The sequence below is a fragment of the Phocoena sinus genome, chromosome 20, assembly GCF_008692025.1.
Source record: "Phocoena sinus isolate mPhoSin1 chromosome 20, mPhoSin1.pri, whole genome shotgun sequence".
NCBI classification, from domain to species: domain Eukaryota; kingdom Metazoa; phylum Chordata; class Mammalia; order Artiodactyla; family Phocoenidae; genus Phocoena; species Phocoena sinus.
Genome location: NC_045782.1, coordinates 15,771,756 through 15,787,299, shown reverse-complemented (window position 1 = coordinate 15,787,299; position 15,544 = coordinate 15,771,756). Strand labels below are relative to the sequence as shown.

General features: G+C 54.4%; 2 protein-coding genes across 10 annotated transcripts; both read right to left on the bottom strand.

The window, feature by feature from the left end:
- Positions 1 to 555: 555 nt before the first annotated feature.
- Positions 556 to 8,317, bottom strand: PROCA1 (protein interacting with cyclin A1). Of its 4 annotated transcripts, XM_032617295.1 has the most exons (5): positions 7,170 to 7,838; positions 4,053 to 4,139; positions 1,791 to 1,926; positions 1,355 to 1,510; positions 556 to 1,267 (listed from the first exon to the last, which is right to left on the bottom strand). In XM_032617295.1, the coding sequence occupies exons 1-5, from the start codon at positions 7,399 to 7,401 to the stop codon at positions 598 to 600; spliced, it is 1,281 nt and encodes a 426-aa protein (XP_032473186.1). In that variant the 5' UTR covers positions 7,402 to 7,838; the 3' UTR covers positions 556 to 597. The 4 variants fall into 4 exon arrangements, 1 of the variants encoding a protein (XP_032473186.1); XR_004347623.1 differs by lacking the exon at positions 7,170 to 7,838 and adding an exon at positions 7,862 to 8,317 and having other exon boundaries at positions 559 to 1,510; XR_004347624.1 differs by lacking the exon at positions 7,170 to 7,838 and adding an exon at positions 7,862 to 8,317 and having other exon boundaries at positions 997 to 1,267; positions 1,355 to 1,926.
- Positions 8,318 to 11,530: 3,213 nt separating this feature from the next.
- On the bottom strand, positions 11,531 to 15,456 carry RAB34 (RAB34, member RAS oncogene family). 6 transcript variants are annotated; one of them, XM_032617733.1, is made up of 11 exons: positions 15,349 to 15,456; positions 14,467 to 14,679; positions 14,163 to 14,254; positions 13,265 to 13,333; positions 13,061 to 13,162; positions 12,880 to 12,944; positions 12,703 to 12,754; positions 12,432 to 12,513; positions 12,262 to 12,352; positions 12,041 to 12,172; positions 11,531 to 11,958 (listed from the first exon to the last, which is right to left on the bottom strand). In XM_032617733.1, the coding sequence occupies exons 2-11, from the start codon at positions 14,518 to 14,520 to the stop codon at positions 11,891 to 11,893; spliced, it is 807 nt and encodes a 268-aa protein (XP_032473624.1). In that variant the 5' UTR covers positions 14,521 to 14,679; positions 15,349 to 15,456; the 3' UTR covers positions 11,531 to 11,890. The 6 variants fall into 6 exon arrangements, 5 of the variants coding, with proteins under 5 accessions (XP_032473624.1, XP_032473627.1, XP_032473626.1 ...); XM_032617736.1 differs by having other exon boundaries at positions 11,536 to 11,958; positions 12,041 to 12,148; positions 13,265 to 13,330; positions 15,349 to 15,406; XM_032617734.1 differs by having other exon boundaries at positions 11,538 to 11,958; positions 13,265 to 13,330.
- Positions 15,457 to 15,544: the final 88 nt, after the last annotated feature.

Sequence of the window (15,544 nt, the reverse complement as noted above, 5' to 3'; positions counted from 1 at the left end):
TGCTTTCCTTCATTCAAGATCCCTTTGGCTGTTGGCAAGAGTTGGGGAAGGGGCTGGCCTTCCGACAGGAATTCAGCACAAAAGGCCTAGAAGGGCCTAGCAGGAGCAGGGCCACACCAGCTGGGAAGGTTCATCATGTTCCTTTTGATGCCACCAGCACCTGCCCCAGGGCCACTTAGAGTAGGGAAAGGCCAGGCAAGGCAGCACAGAGTGGGCTAAAAGGTTCAGTTGATTAGTGGTATCACTGCACACAATGCCTGTCACCATGTGGATTTTGCACAGACCTGTCTCCCAGTAGACAGGAAGCCTCCTTCCCACCCAGAGGTGCTCTTCTCCTGCCCTGGACCTAGGATGTTACAGAGAAACAGGCTGTGCCCTTTCCCTGCCCTCCCACCTGCCTTCTCTGGGCTTCCTCTTGAAAGACGGATTGCCCTTCAGAAACACCTGCAGCTCCTTAGCCCCTTGGCTCCAGTTATGCCCAGAGGCTGCCCGCCCCCCCCCCCCCCCCCCCAGAAATAGCCAGGTTGGAGGGAGAGAGAAGCAGGGGGTCAGCTACAGGTTTGATCGTATTTATTCTTCGCCCTGGTCGCCCTGGCCTCAACTGAGATTGGGGTTTGATGCTGGGGGAGATTTCCTCTTGTTGACCTTCTTGACTGGTGAGGTCTTCATCCTGGGCTTCTTGGCCTGGACCCCGTTCTTCTCTCTCTTCCTGGGTGATAAAGACTCCACAATATCCTCACTGGAGGGTTCCTCCCGCCCAGGGTCATTGTAAGTGTGCTCACTCTCCAGATCTCGCCAGCTGTCTGGGCTGAACTCTGACATCCTGGCCAACTCTCTTGGGCTTAACGATCGGCTTAAGTCTGGAGGTGATTCTGATTTAACTGGGCTTTTCTTCTTAGTCAGCTTGCCCTTCTTGACTTTTTTCTTCACCTTTGCTTTTTCGTCCGTCTCCTCCTCCTTGTCTTTCTCTTTTCCCTTTTTCTTCTTTATCTTCTTGATCATCTTATTGCCCTGGGCCTTCCCTGTGGGGCTTTCGGAACGCCAGATGGTGATGGGAGCTGCTAAGTCAGGGGTACCTGTGACCATGCCCATACCTGTGTTGGTGAGGAGGGCAGGGGGCCCCACCTGGGTCGGGATGGGAGGCTTGCTTTCTTCCTCCTCCTCCTCCTCTTCCTCCTCCTCCTCTTCCTCTTCTTGGTTTAGGTCATCTGCCCCGCACTCACGGTAGATGGGATGGTGGATCACTGCCACAGAGACAGGCCTGTAGCTTTTGCACCCGGGGGAGAGGAGAACAGGGGAAGATGGCTGACGGAGTGTGGGGGCCAGTGACCCCCATCGGCCCGCCGGCACTCACCAGCCACACCAGAACCGCTCCACACACTCTCCCTCTGGGATGAGCTCAAAGCATGGGCACCGGATGATGTTGAAACAGGCCGAGTCCACATCTTGGGAGCAGGTTAGGCCCACATCTCTGGAACTGCTATATGTCTTCTCTGAGCAGTCCTTCAGCCTGCCACACAGGGGACTCAGGCTGGCTCCCCTGCCTCCACGACTCCCCAGGGGCCCAGAGCAAGAAGCCTGAGGGACAGCAGGCTTCCACTGGGTTCAGCCCAGTCTGCCAAAAGACCTCCCCGTGGCTCCTGGAACACAAGCCAGGTGTACAGAAGCTGGGGCCGGGCTGGCAGCACCAGGTCAAAGCTGAAGCAGGGAACCACAGTGAAAATTTTGGATGTGGCTCTACCCAGGAGTCTCTTCTGGGCTGTGGCTCTCCCAAGGAGGAGGGCCCTTACCTAGACTCACAGTCACAGTGGCTGACGGAGTGCAGGTGCACACCGTGGCGGCCATAGTCACAGGCGAAGGGATGGGTGATGCGCCCGGGGCACGTTCTGTGTTTCCAGCAGCACCTGTCAGTGTCCTTGAATTCACCTGATGGGGGAGGGGTCTGGGGTGAGAGGGGGTCGTATGCGCGGCAGCAGCAACACACCTGGATCTCCCTTCCCACAGTTCAGTATAAAGGCTTCACCAAGTTCACCTGCTGCCACCGTCGTCCCTCCCCCCCCATAGCTGTTTCTTTTTTATTTTTTTTTTGGCCGCACCATGCAGCTTGTGGGATCTCAGTTCCCCCAACAAGGGATTGAACCTGGGCCCTGACAGTGAAAGTGCCAAGTCCTAACCATTGGACCGCCAGGATTCCCCCCACAGCTGCTTCTACTGCTGAGTAGTAGTAACTCAGCCCAGCGCTCTCCTCTCCCCAGTCCACTGCGTGTGACTCTGCCTGCCCCTCGCAGACTCCCAGGACAGTGTCTCACCAAGTCCCCCTTGCTGTCCTGTGACACCTGCCTCTTCCCCTCCCCTGCCTTGTGTGGGAGCCTACCTTCCTTCCCAAGGCCCTCTGCTGACTCCTGCCTGCCCCTCACCCAGTGCTCGGAGTTGTCAGCTACCCCACTGCACAGAGTACCTGGGTAAGGGAGGGCCCTCTTGCCATGGCAGATGGGAGCACCACTTCAGAGTCCCCAGCAGTTAAACCTGGCGGCAGCAGCATCCTCAGATCCTACGCCTGCCCCACACAGGCCCAGGAGGCCAGCGTCCGACCTCTCAGCCTCTGAAGCCACTCCATCCCCAGGGCCTGCTCCAGCATGACAGCTCAGGCCTGGAGGGGAGCTAGGCCTGAGCCTCCAGTGCGTCACGTTCCTTGGCTTCCCTGCTGACTCTTCCCTTTCCCTCCTCTCTTCTCCCTCTGACACCTTTCTCACTTTCACTTCTCTCCCCTTTCCCAGGCTCACTCTTTATTCTTTCCCTTCTCTTTACTCATCAAGTTCCCATTCCCCATCCATTCTCTCTCCCCAGTCTTAGAGCCACAGACTCAAACAGTCTACCCCTTGTAGGCGACACAGATACCGTGTCCCAGGGCACAGGGGAGAAGCTGCTGGGGAGAGGCCTGGGGATTAGGGGAAAGGCCTGAAGAAAGGTTCCTACCTCTTTTGCTCAGCTGAATGCAAGCCCTGCGCACACACTGGTGTGTCCCAGCCTCCACCCTCACTGCCTCACCTCTGACCCTGCCTAAGGCCCCAGTCTACCAACGGCTCTCCCCTTGGGCCACCATCTAAAACAAGCCCAGGAAGTGATTCCCTGTGCCGAGAGGACAAGGCACCTTCCTGGAGGTTCCCCCTGAACTCCGGCTCCGCCCGCTCCCAGAGGAGGAAGGGGGCTCTGGAGGAAGGGGGCGGGCACTCCCAAGTTCCAGGGCAGCCCAGTTTGGGGTGCTACGGCTGGCTAACTCCCTCCAAACAGGCCAGGAGGACTGTGCCTTTATCCAGCCCCTACAAGAGGTGGAACTGGGGCAAGACCTCATACTGGCCACCAGCTAGTAGCTAATCAGCCTGGGGGTGTGTTACTCCAAGTGGCCTTAAAGTTCTTGAGAGATGAGACAGCAGCTTGATCTGAGCCTTCCCTACATTCTTCCTCCCCTTCCCTCCCCCCCTACCAGGCTCTGGGGGGCCTGGGTCCCCCATACACCCCAGATCCACTTAGTGGCCTCCCTTTCTGCTTCCTTTCCTCCCATGCCCTTTCTCCATCTCAGGGAAATAAGAGGCAGGGGGAGTAAGAGTCCTGCACCACCACCTCGGCCTTTCTCCAGCACGGCTGAACTGGAGCAAAGGGCAGCAGGGTGGCAACTGCTCTGAACTTGTAGTCAGGCCTGGGTCCAAGTCTAGCTGGGTGACCTAGGGCAAGTTACTTTACTTCTCTGAGCCTTCATTTCCTTATTCACAAAATGGGGATGACGGTAATACCTATTTTGCAGGGTTGTTGGGAGGACTCAGTTTACATGTGTCAAAGATATTGGTGCACCATACATAAAGTGCCGTACAAAGGAAAGGGGTGATTGTGGCTTCCAGGAAGGGGTGGCCCTCTCTGTCTGGCACAAGGAGGGGTCTCAGGGTAGGGCAGCTGGGTGACCCCTTCAGGACCAAACACTTCCCTCCCTCCTGCCTACCACCAGGTGAGGGGTGGTGGGGACCCCTGGGGCCAGAGATTCCCCCAGACAGACCCACCTTCAGAGGATAAGGTAGATGTGTCAGTGCTGGACGCTACACCAGCCAGCAGATGTCCTCTCTCCCAGCTGGGTAACCTGTTTATATCTGAGAGAGTACAGAGAGGTAACAGCAGCCCCCCTCCCCATACCATTCATTCCAAAAACATTTCCTGAGAAGCTCCAGGTGCAGTCCCCAGAAGATGCAGAGATTAAAAGGACGACACAACAGTCCCTGCTGTCAAGGGGCTGGGGGAGGGCATGAGGAGGGGAGAGGCAGGAGAGGTCTGTGGAACAGTGCATGACACAGTGTGCGGCAGACACCGATCGGGAGGGAAATGGTGGGGACGAAGGCCTGTGGGAGGACAGAACAAGGACACCTACTGAGATAGGGATGGGGTGACCTTCTTGGAAGAAGCATAATAGGAGCTGAATCTGGAGTCATGAATAGGAGTGAGCCAGAGTCTAGGCAAGAAGGGACGGTTCCAGGAATTGTCCCAGGGTGTTCCCAAAGACAACTCCAACCGGCAGCAGCTCCGTCAGCAGCCACAGGGTAGAGTCTGCCACTTCCTTTTTCCTCCTACAATTAGCTTTGTCCTTTGGGGTACTGGAGCTGAGTCCTGCTTAAGGAAGGTAGCTGACTGCTTGGGGACTTCAGCTGGGCTTTCAGTGGCACTCAGTCATCCTTCTACTGGTCCCTGGTGAGCTCCTTCTGTTTTCCACAGCACAGGAAGTACTCAAAATTAATGGAATGGATGAATGAAACTCCAAGCACTTTCCTGGAAACTCCTACCCTGCTTCTGTTCCTCTCAGCACAAAATTTCACCAGCATTATTTATGGCTGTCCCCACCCTCATCAACTTCCAGCCTGGGGAAGTGGCCCTCCCTCCTGCCCAAGCACCTGAACTCTAGGTCCCAGCCAGAATTCTCGCCTTCTGCCTCTTCAGTGTTTTGGGGTTTTTTTCTCCTTACAGGCTATGAACATCTTCAAACAAAACACTCTATGAACCCTGTTTCTCACTCTGCCACTGCATATCCCACCCCTCTTCCTTTTCAATCCAAGTTTATTCACTCCCTCATTTAACGGATGTATTAGCTTTACTCGGCACCAGTGAAGGAAGCCTAGTCCCTACTTTAGTGAGCTCAGAGTCTCTACCTCTCTCTTCTACTCCAGCCACCTACAGCATGGCAGCCATCCCAGCCCCTCTAGCAGAATAGCCCCGGCAAAGGCCACCAGTGATCTAATAGCCAAACCCAGCGGCCTTCTTTTAGTCTCATCTCATTTGACCCTGTTGACCAATCAATCTCTTCTGCAAACTGTTCCTTTGGCTCCCATGACAGACACCTCTCATCTCTCTTCCTTCCCAGCTTTTTAGTTCTTTCCTAACTCCTTTGCTGTCCCCTCTTTCTCTGCTGTACCCCTTAAATTGGTGATTACCAAGGTTCTGTCTTTGGTCTCCTTCTCAGAAGAAGCTACAGGCTTGTCTTGGATAATGTTATCCACTTCCATGGTTTCAACATCCACTAATAAAATGACATAAATCTGGGTCTCCAATTCAGACTGCTTTCCTGAGCATGTAGCCAATGTCCTCTTGGACATTCCCAAAACATCAAACCAGTATGTCCCATATGAACCCACCATCTTCTCCCTGCCCTTCATGAACCACCTCCTCTTGTATCTTCCATTTCAGAGAGCAACAGACACCTCAGCTAGAAATCTAGGGATCATTCCTTCCCTCACTTCTCACCAACCTGATGACCAAGTCTTGCCATGCCTACCTGCCCCCATATCTGCCTCCGTCTTGGTTTAGACCTTCATTATCTCTGACCAAGACAGCTGTAGTAACCTTCTGCCTGGCCTCCCTGACTTCTGTCTCACTACCCATATCCAGCCCTCACAATGCAGCCAAATGGGTTCAGCACATTCCTCCTTCTTTAATAGCATTCCACTGCCTTCAGGATGAGGTAAGAACTCCTTATCAGGACAGAACTGGTCCCCAGGACCCAGGCCCTTGTTCTTCAGTTATAAGTTCCTCTTGTCCATCCATCCCTCTTCCCACCCCTCCCTTTTCCATTCCTTCTCTCCTGCCTCCCACTCCCCAGGAACACCTGCTCATCTTGGAAAGAACAATGCTATCCAAGTAGAATGGGTCACACTTCTCTTTTGCCCCTTTACCCTACGCCAACGTACTTCATGTGTTTATAGCAACTTGAGAAAAAGGCCTATATTTAATCCACCTCTGTATCTATAGATCCTGGAACATGGAAAGTGCTCAGTAAATGTTGGTTGATTGAATGAACACATGAGTAGAAGAGAATAAAGCCCCTATTGGAGCCACAAAGAAGCTATGGCACTGGAGATTCTGCTCAGGGTTCAAACCTGGGGACTTTTCTAGGGAAGGAGAATTGACCTTGGATGAGGATCTTCCTAATATCAGGCACTGTGCTGGGCTTTATTTCGGGGCCGGGGGGGGCTTTTAAAATATGCCTTTGACTTTAAATCCTCACCAAAGCCCATTTTATGGATGGGGACAGAGACTTACAATAAGTAACCTGTCCAAAGACACAAGTTAACAGATGACAGAGGTAGGATTCAAATCCTGTTTTCCTGGCTCCATAGTCTATGCTCTTTCAGCCTGTCTACTTATGGTCCTATCCAAAACCTGCCCTGCCAGCTATCACTTACCATTACACCGGCTTTTCAACTCTAATATAGCCAATTCCTCACCCTCTGGTTTTACTCAGTCCTGACTCCACAGCCTCCCATATCCAGCCTGGACCCTAAGGTCAGGCCAGAGGAGCACGAGCCAGGGTCAGGATTCAAACTCTGCTTGCTCTCTCCAGTCACCATGGAAGAAACTTATATGCAGGGTCCACTGACTAACTCCCCTGACACCCCCAAGAAGCCCTGACAATTACAACTCTGCTAAGGGGAGGGATTTAATAACTCTCCTCAGATCTTCAGTCGGAGTTTCCGACTGAAGCAGAGTCCAGAGCTCCTCAGCAGAAGTGATTGAAGTTGGACACAGGGGGGACTTCATAATGAATGAGAGTGATAGCTTAAAAGGAAGAGGGAGGCTTGTGGTCTCTTTCTCAGTAGGGCATTATTCTGGGCGCAGGGGCCTAACTCAAAACTCACAGGTGATGCTCATTTGTACAGAATCCTCCCAGTCTGGAGAGCTGAGGCGCTCCCCCCGACCTTGCGGCACAAGGGGTAGGGTTTCAGGTGGGGTACCCGGGCAGCAGAACTGGGGAAGGAGGGAGGGAAGGAGGAAGGAAGGGAGTAACCAAGGAAGGAAGGAGGGAAGAGGACGGAGCAAGGCAGGGCAGCTCCCGTTTCCGGGGAAATGCCTCCCTGGCCCCGCCCACATCTGGAGGCGATTGTGATGTCACCTGTGGAACTTCCAGCCTTTTTCCTGCCCCAGAGTCAATGAAACCTCCCGCCCCAGCCCCGGCGACTAGTTGGCCGCTGGACCATGGGCTCCAGCCAAGCCCTGCACTTCTTGGGCAGCGGCTTGGGCCGCCGGTGCGGCACAGCAATGCCTTCCAGCCTTACAAACAGAGGCCTCAGCTCTGGCTTCAACCGGACCACCCCAACTGAACGCGCAGGCGGTTCTCTAGGTCCTCAGGACCCCAGTCCTCAATCATTGGTCCATGTCTCGAGGTGAGCCCACCCCCAAATCCTAACTCCGCCCCAGCCAGTCCTTGGCCTCGCCTCCTTCGTCGGGCTTTCTCAGGTTCCACACCCCCTCTTGGGTTCTCAAGCCAGCCCCCATGCTACGCCCCCAGCTGGAAGCCCTCCCCTAATCTGCTGCCACGTCCTCTCCTTACCGGTGCTGCTCTCGTCCCACTAGCTGGCATCGTCCTGTTTTTTCCTTAGTCCACCTTTCAGTCCTCAGTGTCGTCCTAACCCACATATCTCTCAGCCTAGTTCTTCGTCTCTACAAGACTCTTCCTCGCAGAAGTCCAACCCTGAACCTCAGCTTGGCCGAGTCCAACGTAAACCCCAATCTCAGCTTCGCCCCAATCCAGCCCTTAACTCCGCCTCATGCTTGCCCAGTTTCCCGCCTCCCTCCGCTCTAGGCTGCGTTGTCTTAGCCCAAGTCTGAGCTTCCGCTGCGCTCTTCATCCGGGTCCTCCCAGTTCATTCCGGGCCTCTCCCTCTTTGTTCCACTTTAACCTTAGCACCTCCCCGTTATCTCAGGCCTAAACTTTAGCTCGGCCGCTGAGGCCCAGCCCTCAATCCCATCCCTAGTTCCTCTCCAGATCTGCTCCAGGTTTAGTCCTACCCCCAGACCCTAGCCCCGCCCCTAACCCCGTTCTTAGCCCCGCCCCAGCCATTCTCGCAACCTCCGGGCCCCTCCCAATCCTTCGGAACCCAGCAGCTGCCCTTAGCCCCGCCCCCAATCTACACTCGGGCCCGCCTGCGTAGGGAGCTACTCCCAGTAAACTCCAACCAGCCATCCTGGCTCTTCCAAGGTCCCTCCTTCCCTGGCGGGAGGCCGGGCTCGCTCTCGCTCTCTCCCCGTCCGCAGGCCCCTCCACTGGAGCCCAGCTAATGAAGACGTGATGTCGGCTCGCAGACCCCCGTGCGGCGCCCACCCACAGCGCCCCCTCCTAGCCCCCATGGGGCACCCTGTATTAAGACAATACTACCCAACATAGACATCAACATAGAGCCAAAGAATCGTGGTCACTCTTCCCCCAAATATTTAGTATAATAGTTAAGGTTTTTGAGCTATTTCACCCTTTCAACCTCATGTCGTATCTCCATAGGCTTGCCCCATGCGGGGAGCAGGGCAAGCTGCACGCATAGTCACCTACTACACACGCTCCTCACAGCGCACAGCCCTCTCACCCTTAAGTATAGTATACACACTGCACATGCATGTATCACACTCCTAGCGCAGGTAAAAAAATCTACTCACCACACACGGACCAATGCAACACGCACACATGCACACGCCCCTCACATACACCACCCAGAACACAGACCCATACTCCTGCTGCCTACACTCCACACAACACAAACACTCCACAGTACTATGGTGCAGGACACACACACATACACACACATATACACTCTGTGTAAGGCAAGAGTTGGGGATCACAGTCCTGTAAGGGAACAGAGATGGAAAAACAATTCCAGGAGAGTGTGAAAAAAGTGTTACAGCCACATCACTAACTTTCCACACATCACACCTCTCAATTTCTCTTGGTACCAGGCTCCAAAGCCAGGATATGCCTCAAAGGATGGAGAGAAGGGAAAAGGATGTTGCTTAAACTTTGTTTTCTCCAGAGCCATCAAGGGCCTCTCCTGTTGCTGCTCTGCATGATCTCAACCTCCACCTTCCTCAAGACCCAGCAGCTGGAGTGCAGGATCACCACCCAGACCTTCTCACCCACTGTAGCTTTAGAGAACTCTAAGAACAGCAGGGAGGACTCCCAGCAGAATCCGCCTGCTAATGCAGGGGACACAGGTTCGAGCCCTGGTCTGGGAAGATCCCACATGCCGCAGAGCAACTAAGCCCGTGTGCCACAACTACTGAGCCTGCGCTCTAGAGCCCGTGAGCCATAACTACTGAGCCCATGTGCCACAACTACTGAAGCCCACGTGCCTAGAGCCCATGCTCCACAACAAGAGAAGCCCCCACTCACCGCAACTGGAGAAAGCCCGTGTGCAGCAACAAAGACACACACAGCCAAAAATAAAAATAAATAAAATAGTTTAAAAAAAATAAATAAGAACAGCAGGGGAGGGGAAGCCAGGAGAAGGGGGAGAGTGCAGAAAAGCCAACTCTTCCAGAATAGAGTAGTGGGTAAGAATGGAAGCAAAAGATCGGGATTGCCATATATACACTACTATGTACAAAACAGATAACTAATATAGCACAGAGAACTATAGAATATAACTATATAACTATAGTTATACAGAATATAACTATAGCACAGAGAACTCTACTCAAGTGCTCTGTGGTGACCTAAATGGGAAGGAAATCCAAAACAGAGGGGATATATGTATACGTATGGCTGATTCACTTTGCTGTATAGCAGAAACTGACACAGCAGTGTAAAGCAACTATACTCCAATTTAAATTTAAAAAAAAAAAAAGAATGGAAGCAAAGGAAGAATATCTGCTGACTGGGAACGAGGATCTGTGTTCTAATCTTGACCCTCCATGACCTCCCAGGATGACACCAGGCCACATATGTCCCTCCATTGTTGGCCCAGATATCTGAGACACTTCTAGCCAATCTCTAGCCTTCTGGATGTCAACAGTGAGCCAGGTTCTTGGTCACTCTTCATCCAAACTGTTATAATAGTTAAGGTTTTTGAGCTCTTCCTGTGTATGTTAGTGATTTATCTTATTTCATCCATGAAACCTCATTTTACAGATGAGGCAACTGGGAGTTCCCTGGTGGCCTGGTGGTTAGGATTCTGGGCTTTCACTGCCATCACTCAGGTTCAATCCCTGGTCAGGGAACTGAAATCCCATAAGCTGCATGGCATGCCCCCCTGAAAATAATAATAGAGATGAGGAAACTAAGTCACAGAGGATAAGTGATTTGTCTGAGTGTCCCAGGATGGACAGCAAGGATTCAAATGCAGATCCTCCTGACTTGGAGCACGTGTTTTTTTTTGAAGAGGGAAAAATGTATGTCTTTTTTTTTGTCTGCATTGGGTCTTAGTTGCAGCACGCGGGATCTCCGTTGAGGCATGCGGGATCTTTTGTTCTGGCATGCGGGCTTCTCTCTGGTTGTGGTGTGTGGGTTTTTCTCTAGTTGTGGCTCTCAGGCTCCAGGGCCTGTGGGCTCGGTAGTTTGTGGCACGCGGGCCCTAGTTGAGTCGCGTGGGCTTAGTTGCCCCACAACATGTGGGATCTTAGTTCCCTGACCAGGGATCGAACCCACGTCCCCTGCATTGTAAGGTGGATTCTTTACCACTGGACCACCAGGGAAGTCCCCGTATGTCTTATTTTTTATCCAATTTAGTTTTTTAATTGTTTTAAAATATAAGAATACGCTACTGATAATTTTGTTAACTAATATAGTTAGATGTTATCAGATAGCGCATCTTCTGAGTAACAGCCCTGCCTTTACCTTCCTGGGCCTTCTGGTCAACCCAAAAAGCACCCAAAACTCATTCACTTCTCACTGTGTTCCCCTCAGAGAAGTATTTTTTAAAGGACAGGCAGGAGGAAGGTGAAAAAAAATAAAAATATTATCCAATGGTGGACTTGGGTATAAGCACGAAGTAGCAGGAGACTTTTGGGGGGAAGGAACCAAAGGAAAAGAGCTCTCAAAGATCTCAAAAATTATTCAGATGTCATCCAGTAAGGGTTCGGTGCATCCCCCAAACATGGTCCCTGAGCTCCTAGCCTGCCTGAGGCCTGCCCAGAGGCCAGGAATGGCCAGAATCCCAGAAGGCTCCAGTCCCAAGATCACCATACAGCCCTGCCCATTCCACATCCCTGATCCCCCACAAAGGACTCCAGCACCTAACCTGCTAATAACAGATATTTTAATGCATAAGGCATAGTGTGAGGCTGGGACCATTAAGCATCCTCAAACCCAGAGGGCCCAGCAGGCTGAGTAAGAGCAGCAGGGCCCACCCACCTCCCTACCACTGGGCAACCTGGAGGACCCTGGAGGAGAGGGGCATCCAGTTTTTGGCACGGTGCCTGGGAGCAGGAAGTGACTAGCATGGTCCCAGCTACACCTCTGGGGATACTGCCACCAAGGGGCAGCTCTTTGGTCTGGAAAAACAGTCAGTGCAAATGTCCAGGGGTTGAGCTCTGGGGGAGTAGAGGTGGCACACTGCCCCAGGGCTGGGCAGTCTCTGGACAGTACCCTCACCCGTCACGGGCAACACATGGGCTTCTTCTTGCTGGCAGTTAGGTAGAGGTTGCTGTCATCACTGTTGATGCCTGAAGAAGGGTGAGAAACATGTGAAGCAGGGATTGGAGGGTCCCTGTGCCCTCTGCCACCCTCATCCAGGCGGGCACTCACGGATAACATCCCCAATACGCCGGGACCCCGATTTCTCCAGCTCAGCCAGCACGTTGGCCTCAAAGGTCAGTGCCGTCACACGAAAGAAGAATTCCCGGACATTTTCACCTGACACAGGGAGCAGTTTCAGGCCTGGGGTCAATGAGCACAGCTGGAGTGTAGGAGTGAGAGGCAAGGTAGGCAGGAATGCCACAGCAGAAGGCGGGACGCCTCTGACTCACCAGTGAGAGATGAGACTGCCCAGTACTCGGCCTTCATCTCTTGGGCCACCTTGAGTGCATCTTTCTCCATCAGCATATACTGAGCAGGAGTCTGAGGGAAAGCCAGAGTCAGATGCTGGGGGTGGGGTTTCCCTTGTCAAGGTGGGAACTCCCCCCACTGGCACACTCACACTCAGGTCCTTCTTGGAACCCACGAGGAAGAGAAGCACACTGGAAGGGTCATTCTCCTTGAGTGCATCAGCTAGCCACTGCCTGCCATAGACAGTGGACAGCAAGGGATGAGGGAGCTAGACAGGCTCCCCCCGCTGACACTTATATGCCCAGGGACCCTCTCTCTGGTCCTGGATACATTCTTCTCCTTCCTTTCCATGCTCCTGACCCCTCTCTTTTCTGAACCTTCTCTTCCCAGAGCCCCCATTATAGTTCAGCACGCGCACGTACTTGGTATGTTCCAGGGAGGTCACATCATTCAGGTTGAAAACGATGATGATGGCTGGAAGAGTGGAAGAAAACATGCAGATTGTTGGGGAAGACACTACTGGTTCATTTCCACAATCCCTCCAGCCCTAGACTAGAGGCCAGGTGCTCCCACCTACCTCACTTAACCGTGGCCCTTACCTTGAGCTCCTCGGTAGTAGGTCGATGCAATGCATTTGAACCTCTCCTGTCCAGCGGTGTCCCAGCTGGGAGGAAGGAGGGGGGAACACAGGTATGTGTGGGGCAGGGTGGTGCTGGTGGCTGCGGTGGGAGATAGGTGCTGGGAGAAGGAACGGCGGGAAGGAGTGGAGGAAGAACTCACAGCTGCAGACTGAAGGGGACGCCCAACACCTCAAATCGTTCCATCTCAAAGTCCACTCCGATGGTGGCCTTGTAGTTCTTATCAAACGTGTCTTTGCAGAACCTGAGGGGGCACCAGATGCTCTGGTCCTGAGCCCAGCCCACCTGGCTAGACCTGGGCCCACTCTGCCCAGCCCAGACCAGCTCAGCTGCAGCACCCTCTTACCTATTAATGAGACAAGTCTTCCCCACTGACAGGTCCCCCACCACAATGACCTTGGAGATCTTAAATCTGCTGGACACAAGAGTGGGCAGGAAAAGTGAGCACTAGCTCTTTCACTCAGAGGAGTCCCAATGCTCCCTAGTAGGTCCACAAGGGTAGCTGCACCCAGGCTGAGGTTACCATAGACACCAGGCCTGGACAGATATGCTGGGGAGGAGTGTTTTTGTTTTCGTAACAGAGAGACATGATTTTGAATTCCAGCTCTCACTTACTAGCTGCATGACTTAGGACAAGTTTCTCAGCTTCTCTGAGCCTCAGTTTCAACCTTTGTTAAGTGGGGATTTAACATACATTTTACTGGGTTGTTGTGGAGGTTAAGATGAGATAAATGTCCTATATTCTGAGACATACACACACACACAAACATACATTCTAACATCTCTGAAATCAGGATACATCTTAAAAGTGGTGGTGTTTTCCATTTAATAATAGACAATAATAGTATACAACACACTGCTTGGGCACACAGTAAATGCTCAATTACTGGTGGCAACTGTTAACAGTGTTACCTTTTTTTACCCACAATGGGACTCATCCCTCTAGGACTGCTCCCTGCCCTCAAATAGATGGTGTGTGGGAAGTGGGAAGCTGAGCTGGCGACCACGCCCTCATGTTGGACACCTTCTCTCTGTCAGGAATTAAACTGCCACCTTCCTACCCCACCCCATCTCTTAGGACTCGCCTCAACCTAGCTGGAAGAAACAGGAGCACACAGGGGCATGAAAAGCGGGAATAACCATATAGCTGGTAAAAGCTGAAACGGAGCCTCCAGATGTTGGCTCTGTACCCTTGCTTTGACTACAGGTTTCCTGGGACTTCGTTCCGGGTGTCTCTAACTCACCCCACGGTGCCTGTCCGGTGCTCCTGGCAGGCGCAGGTGACGCGGGGGTGGAAGTCTTTGTGCACGTGCAAAGCGGCCTCCTTCCTCAGGTACTGAGAGGGAGAGAGGAGAACGAGACTCACCCATTCCTGGCCCTCTTCCCGCAACCAAGCAGCCCGCGGCGGGGGATGGGGAGGAGACCACCCAGAAGCAGCAGGCCTAGCTGGGCGGCAGGGCTGGGCCCAAGCCTGTAACTGGTCTGGTGCCGCCTACTCCCCGCCCACACCCACCGCAGCCAGAAGCCCGACGTGGCCCTGGCGCCTACCTGGGGCAGCTCCGTCAGGACGCGGTCCCTCCGCACCGGCGCCAGAATGTTCATCTTGCCTGCGGCCTTGCGGGGCGCCCTGAGAAGGCGCGGAGGCCTGATCCGCCCCAGCGACCCGGGCCCGTGGAGACCCGACAATCACCCGCGACCGAGGGGTCCCGACTATAACTCGGGGCCACGGGGAGCCTACGGGAGCCCGTGGCCTCGGGGACGCTACAACCACCGCGGGCCACGGGGATGAGACAATCACCCGGGGCCGGGGCGAACCCACAATCACCCGGGCCCGGGGCGTCCCCAGGACGACTCGGGGGCGAGGAGACCCCTCGGCCGCCAAGTTGGGGCGTGGAGTCCCGTCTGGGGGGACCCGAGCCCGCGCTGACCCTACAATAACCCGGGGCCGGATAGTTCCTACAATAACTCGAGGCCGTGAAGACCCGACGACAACTCGGGGTTGAGGCGACCCTACCATAACAGAGAAGCCCGGGGGCGCGGAGCGGCCCCGCCACACGGGGTCAGTGTGGGCAGGGACGGCACAGCACGGCCGGTGGACTGCTGGAGGAGGGGGCGAGGGGCCCAGTGCGCTGCAGGGCCTCGCGTCCCACTCGGCTCTCCCTTCGCAAGCGCTGTAACTTGATCCCCGGAAATTCCTGGAAAAGGGCCGCCCCCCGCCCCTCTCCCGGCAGCTCCAGGCCTCGCAGTCGGCCCCAGCCTCCCCCTCCCCTCCTCCCGCCAGCGCTGCCCCAGGTCAGGCTCCCCCTGCAGACGCCTCACCCGGCTGCGGGCCCGCCCTCACCCTGGTTGGAACCTGCCCAGATCGGGATCCCCCAGGTCTCTCTCCCCTGCACCTCCTGTGCCGGGCGGAGCCTCCATGGGGACCCTTACCCAGTCGAATTGGTGATGGGGAATCGGTGATCGCTGCGCAGCATCTGGCTGCGCCAGGAAACAGCGGGAGGGGAAAGGGGGAGAGAAGGGGCCCTAGGAGAGGCGGCGCTTCCCTCCTCAACTCCAGGCCCAGGACGTGACTCATAGGGTCTGCCCCCACTCGCCCTTCTGCCCTGGGAGGTGGTGGGGGGGAGCG

Bases quoted from the DNA above. Each gene is read 5' to 3' on its own strand.
- PROCA1 (XM_032617295.1), bottom strand. From the start codon at position 7,401: ATGTGGGCGGGGCCAGGGAGGCATTTCCCCGGAAACGGGAGCTGCCCT. The intron at 4,140-7,169 runs GTGAGTTTTGAG...GTACTCTCTCAG, and splicing joins TGTACAAATGAGCATCACCT to ATATAAACAGGTTACCCAGC. The intron at 1,268-1,354 runs GTGAGTGCCGGC...CGGGTGCAAAAG, and splicing joins GAGCGGTTCTGGTGTGGCTG to CTACAGGCCTGTCTCTGTGG.
- RAB34 (XM_032617733.1), bottom strand. From the start codon at position 14,520: ATGAACATTCTGGCGCCGGTGCGGAGGGACCGCGTCCTGACGGAGCTG. The intron at 12,353-12,431 runs GTGAGTGTGCCA...GCTTTCCCTCAG, and splicing joins GTTCCAAGAAGGACCTGAGT to ACTCCTGCTCAGTATATGCT. The intron at 11,959-12,040 runs GTGAGTGCCCGC...ACCCTTCTTCAG, and splicing joins GCGTATTGGGGATGTTATCC to GCATCAACAGTGATGACAGC.